The sequence below is a fragment of the Rattus norvegicus genome, chromosome 10 (genome assembly GCF_036323735.1).
Source record: "Rattus norvegicus strain BN/NHsdMcwi chromosome 10, GRCr8, whole genome shotgun sequence".
In the NCBI taxonomy this organism is placed as follows: Eukaryota; Metazoa; Chordata; class Mammalia; order Rodentia; family Muridae; genus Rattus; species Rattus norvegicus.
In genome coordinates, this window is record NC_086028.1 from 93,240,559 (window position 1) to 93,246,558 (window position 6,000).

Here is a 6,000-nt window from a genome sequence, read left to right on the forward strand (position 1 = left end):
TATTTTAGTGTGTGTGTGTGTGTGTGTGTGTGTGTGTGTGTGTGTGTGTGTGTGTGTGATTGGGCATAGATGTCATCATGTGTGTGTGCAGCTGTCATGTGTGTGTGGTTTGGGTGTAGATGTCATGTGTGTGTGCAGATGTCATGTGTGTGTGTAGATGTCATGTGTGTGTATGTAGTGCAGATGTCATGTGTGGGGTGCAGATGCAGTGTGTGTGTGTGTGTGTGTGTGTGCAAACATCATGTTTGTGTATGCAGGCGTCATGTGTGTGTGATGCAGATGTCATGTGTGTGTGCGTGTCACTGTGGAAATGAAGGTTTGGGGACACTAGTGACAAAGATTCTGGTCATCCGAGGGAGGTGAGTGTGACTAGGGCAAAGGATTTTGCCCATCCTCACTCTTTACGTTCTAGAACTTTATATCTTCTCCTTCCAGTGCCCAGCCCTCAGCCAGCACAAAAGAAACATAAGAGACGCCCCCGGTGTCAAGACTGTCTCGTGAGGGTTCTGTCAGAGTCGTGAGTGTGGGGGAGGCAGCTTCATCTATGGGTGACATGGTAGAGGGGCGAGGGAGGGAAGCATGTTGTTCAGCATGAGGTCTCTTAGGGGTTTGGGCCTCAGGAGCCTGTGTGTGTTTTGGGGTTCATGGTGGGTATGGAGTCTTGGCAGATGGTACTATGGTCCTGCTTCTGTGCTCAGGGTCTTCTTTTCCCTCCATGTCCAAATGGTACTTCGGTCTCTTGGGTGTCTGAGCAGGACAGGATCTACACCTTCCGCATTCCGAAATGACAAGAAATTAAACTAACATTCATTGACGATGCCTAGAGTGGAAACGACTTTATCTTCCTCCAGTCCACGGTCCACCCCTGGCCTTGTCCAGAGATAGACAAAGAGATGGCTAACGGGGTGAAGGTAGGGTGGGGAGGGCAGAAGAATGACGGGTAGGGACAAGCTAGCCCAGAACACAATGGAAGGAAAGCAATGGAGTCGAAAGTAGAGAGATTGAGAGACATACACACACAACGAGGGAGAAGAGTGTGTTATGCAATCTGTGCACCCGTTATACATCCTCGCTTCCAAATGCCCTCCTGCCAACCACCCAACCCTAGAGCTGGGCTCTCCTGAGTAGCCAGATACGTGGTTCTATTTTTAATGGCAACCCAGAAGCTGCAGGGGAAAGGGCAGGGTAACGTGGCAAGAAGAGCTTTGTAGTGATAGAGGCTCAAATCTAGCCCAGCTGCTTCCTGACCGCGTGTCTCTGGACAAGTCCAGAACTGTTCTCTCTTGCCTGCACACGGAGGTGAGGGCAGCACCTTGAGGTGCCGTGTGAACCTACTGCGGGCACTGTGTACCTGGGACTTCTGACATCTGTCCAGTGGAGAGCCAGGTGGGTGGAGGGAAGCCGGGTACCACAGTTGTCCCTGTCAGGTGTCTCTGTGGATGCCTTAGCAGAGAGGGTTGGCTCTCCAGGTCTGACAGGCAAGGAAACGTTCAGGAAATGGAACTGGCCATTTGGGAGTTGCCAGCAAACCCATCCGACTCCCCAGGCTGCACCTGGGGCATTCATTCACCGCCTGCTTGCTGCGGGAGTCCATGTTAGCCAAAGGGTTCCTCTTTTCAACTCTACCTCTTAATTTAGATGTCATGCTTGTGTGTGTGTGTGTGTGTGTGTGTGTGTGTGTGTGTGTGTGTGTGTGTGTGATTGGGCATAGATGTCATCATGTGTGTGTGCAGCTGTCATGTGTGTGTGGTTTGGGTGTAGATGTCATGTGTGTGTGCAGATGTCATGTGTGTGTGTAGTGCAGATGTCATGTGTGGGGTGCAGATGCAGTGTGTGTGTGTGTGTGTGTGCAGACATCATGTTTGTGTATGCAGTCGTCATGTGTGTGTGATGCAGACATCATGTGTGTGTGCAGACGTCATGTGTGTGTGGGTTGGGTGTAGATGTCATGTGAGTGTGTGCAGATGTCATATGTGTGTGCAGATGTCATGTGTGGTACAGATGTCCTGTATGTGGTGCAGATGTTGCTGGGGGGCAGGTGCAGATGTCATGCTTATGTGTTTGTAGGGGCTGCTAGAAAACAGGAAGAAATAGTGCATTTTTACCCACAAAAGCTAACAAAGTGGTAGCCACCCTTTGAAACACTTCTTGGTGTCCCCAGGGAGTAGCTCGAGGTTAACTGTCCTGTCCTGGTTTCAGCCCCTCGCCACGTGCTGGCTGGCATCACAGGAGGCATCAGGGGCTCTGGGAGCTGTCAGCTTCCATGCTGTGTTATGAGAAAAGCTGCCAGCTTCCGCCCAGTTATGGATTTGCACGTTGGACAAGGAATCTCGAACTAACTCTCACAGCCCTGGTACACTCAGTAGGTACAGCCTGCTCGCCCCTTAGAACCCCCCAAGCTTCAGGGAATAACAGAGGCAGCCCAGTTCTTTCCATGAAGTCCCCCAGATGGCTCCCTCTGCCAGGCGAGCCAGCTGCCCTGATCGGCTCAGGGCTCTCTGGATGAACAGTGAGTTCAAACGGCTTGAGGCAGCTGGCGAGATGCTAAGTGCAACATCAATCCTAATTAGGATGAGGGATTAATAAAGAAGGCATTGCAGTCATCATGCAAGCCAGCCTTGCGGGCGCTCAAGTTTCCCTTGGGAAACGGGAAAGGCCCCAGCTCCATGGATTCCTTGGGGCAGGGGTGGGAGGTGGCATGATTCCCTACACCACACAGGGCATCTAGTGGAGCCTGTGTGAGGTAGAACAGCTCTGCAGCCCTTGCTGTCTGTCTGTCTAACTCAGGTGCCGTGGCAGGTAGTGACGTGGGTACATTCTCCAGATGAGAAGTGTAGGTGTTCACGATCTGAGCAGCTGCATACCCAAAATTATGGTGGTTTTTTTTTTCAGAAGAAAAGTGGGGGGGTTGTCATCGTGGGCCCACCACTTCCTTTGTGAGGTGTGCTTCCCCCCTTAACTATTGATCTCACACTTCTGTCTTCTACAAACTGCCCAGAGCTAGCATAAAGCTCCCAAGTGCAGAAGCAGCCCCGATCTGGAATCGGAACTGGGGGACAGGGATGGACAGGAGTCCAGGGTCTGGTGGGGACAGAGGGGAGCATCACTAAGTAAAACCTCACAATGCCTCCTTTCAGATGACTCAAAACGCAGCCAGGAAGGGCTATCTTTCTGAGCCAGTCCCAACCTCCTGTCGCATCCCACCACACTTAGGTAGCTGAAAGGAGGAGAGGAAGGAAGAATTTCCTCAACCACCCAGGGGTGGAGTGCACACAGGAGAAAGGGTGACAGGGAAAGAAAGACGAAACACTACGCAAGGATTTTTGAAAAATTAAAGCAATGATCGCCAGTTCCTCTGTTCTGCCAAGACCAAGCAGCTGATCGATCTGACTCTATAACCTGGCAGAACCAGACCGCCCCTCCTTAGACACCTGTTAGTTCGAGTTTCACAGTTGGGCATGAGAGCGCCAGGAGGGCTAAGGAGCCTAATGCATTTCGGGCATCGGAGGTTTCTGCTTCGCACTCCTAGAAGCTGTCCCCACAGTCCAAGGGACCCAATCCCGATCTCTAGATGCATTTCAACCGCAGCACACCTCTAAAGTCTCTGCTTCCTAAGGGGTCATAGAGCCCCGCCCTGCTCTGACAGAGCGACCACGCCCCTCCCAGCCCACTCTTGGTCGGCTCTTGACTCCACGCTCCTCAGCGTGGTTCCTACGGAGGTCTCTTGCCGACTTCGTGCTGAGGGACAGTGATCTAGGGCTTGCTGCTTCAATTACGGGAGACGCGGCGTGGCTCCCCTCTTGTCCTCATCGCGCAGGGAGGAGTGAGTCTGTGGTCTCAAGGAACACGAGGAGGACCGACTGAGCTACCTGGCTCCCTCAGACTCGCTTGGGGCCCAACCTGTACCCAGCCCTTACCCCCTCAGTTGGGGGCTTGAAGTGAGCGCCTCGCTGCCCCGAGGCTCCCCGCCCCCGGCCGGCCCCGCCCCAGGATGGCCAGTTCCCATAGCAATCGCACAGACACCGGTTGCCAAGCAACCCCTCCCCCTCCTCCCGCGTCCGCTCTCCCCCCCCACCCTAGACTCCTCCCGCCCCCATGCCAGCCTCCACCTCCCCCAGGGGCGCCCGCGAGGCCCCTGGGGATCGCTCCGCTTTCGGGTTGCGCGCGCGTGCGTGAGTTTCTGTGTGTTTCATTGTGTCTGTGCGCGAGGGGGTGTGCGCGTGCGAGCCTAGAGTTTGTGGAATCGGTGTGTTGGGGAGGTACCCAGCCTGGAGGGACCCGAGGCTGCTGCACCCGTGTCCACTCGGGGATCCACCCTCCCGCCTTCAGGTTCTTTGTGTCTCGCGTGGAGCCAGCGCCGCGCCCACCCCTCCCCCGGCCCACTCCCCGGGGCAATGTGTGCGTGTGCATGTGTGCGTGTTATGTGCGTGCGCTGGGGGCAGGGGTCGTACCTTCGATGCAACACACCCGCCACAGTCCCGAATGGGTGAGGTCGCCGCGGGCGCGGCGGGGCGGGGGCCCGTCGTCCATGGTCAGGTTGGTGCCGTTGCAGATGTGCGCGCTGGAGTACAGCCAGTAGTCAGTGCCGATGGCGATGGCCATGAGCGAGAAGGCGGCGAAGGCTCCAGCCGTGGTCAGCAGCATCTGCAGCCCGCGGTCGCATCGCACCATGGTGGGCGCCTCATAGTCCGCCGCCCGCCGGCCCGGCCCGCCGCGCCCGCCCGCCCTCCTCCCTCGGCGCGCGGCTCCGGGGGCTCCAGGGGCTGGGGGGCCGAGGGCCGGGGGGCGGCGCCGCGCTGCGCGCTCCGACCCCGCGCCCCGGGCGTGCCTGCGCTCGGGTTGCGCGGGGCTCAAACTCCGAGGCGCGGCGGCGAGTGAGGGCTGCGCGGGCTACGCGGGCCGCCGGGCGGCTTGGCGGCGGCGGCGGCAGCGGCTGCGGCCGGGGGCTCCTCCCTCTCCGTCCGCCCTCCCCTCCGCTCTCGGCCCGCGCCCTCCGCGCCTCCACCCACCGCCCGCCGCCCGGCGCGCTCTCTCTCTCGGCGCCGCCCCTCCGCCTCGGGCCCGGCGCTCGCTCTCCCCCGGCCGGGATTTTCCCTCCCCTCGCTCCCCTCCCTGCGCTCACGCGCGCTCTCTTTTCTCTCCCAGGCTTCATTCACATTATTAGAGCGAAGGAAGCTGAGGGAAAGCAAGATTGGTTCCCTGGAAGGACCCCGGGGAAACTGCGTCCCCGGTCACCCCCTTTCCAATCCGGGACAGCCGGGATCTCTTTAGTCCCCGGGATTCTGAAGTCTGTGGAATGGGAATTGTATACCTTTTCCTCCTTTCCGTACGGCCTTGTGCCTCTACCTGGTTAGGAAGGTCTAGGGATGTAGAGTGAGACTCCTCTGGTTTCCAAAGGCCCCAGATGTGGGTCACAGACCGGAGACATTCTTTATGGGCCAAGCCAGACCTCCACTCCAACCCAAGCAGCCAAGGGATTCTAGCAGGCACTGGGAAGCTCTGGAGTTCTTCGGAGGGGGACTGAGAATGTGACACACTACAGTCACACTTCTGATAGCCCATTGCTGGTAGAGGCAGGAATCCTGCAACTGTTTTAGAGTCTTGTAGCCTCCCTGTCCAGGTGCTTCTTCTCCCTGTCCTTCTCGGAACCTTTATTTTCTTCTTCAGCCTAACCGGCTCTTCCTCACCTCCCCTTAACCCTGTCAGATTCTGCCTCAGGCCCTCGGCCTCATCGCTTAATCGTCTTCGGTGCTGGCAGGGTCCCAAGCTGGATTCAGACCTTGCTCCTTGGAGTCAGGCTCCTTTCTCACCTCCAGTTCCCCTCCTCCCCCGCAGGAGGCCTGAAACCCGCCGCGAGCTCTGGCCTTTTCTTACTTCTCCCCAGTGTTGCTGTTGTATCCTTGAGGGTTGTCCTGTGGGCTGCTATTCTGAACCCCTGGAACTCGAAAGAGATAAACGTAGAAAAGCTGCTGTCCTTGCAATTTTATTTCCCGGTGGCAC

General features: G+C 57.1%; 1 protein-coding gene across 1 annotated transcript in view; it reads right to left on the reverse strand.

Annotated features, from left to right (window-relative positions):
* The window catches only part of Cacng4 (calcium voltage-gated channel auxiliary subunit gamma 4), a 62,061-nt gene extending 57,149 nt beyond the window's left edge, over positions 1-4,912 (reverse strand). The window contains exon 1 of the mRNA NM_080692.2: positions 4,452-4,912. Coding sequence (NP_542423.1) covers positions 4,452-4,671 — 220 coding nt within the window. The 5' untranslated portion in view covers positions 4,672-4,912. The remainder of the gene's footprint in view (positions 1-4,451) is intronic.
* Positions 4,913-6,000: the final 1,088 nt, after the last annotated feature.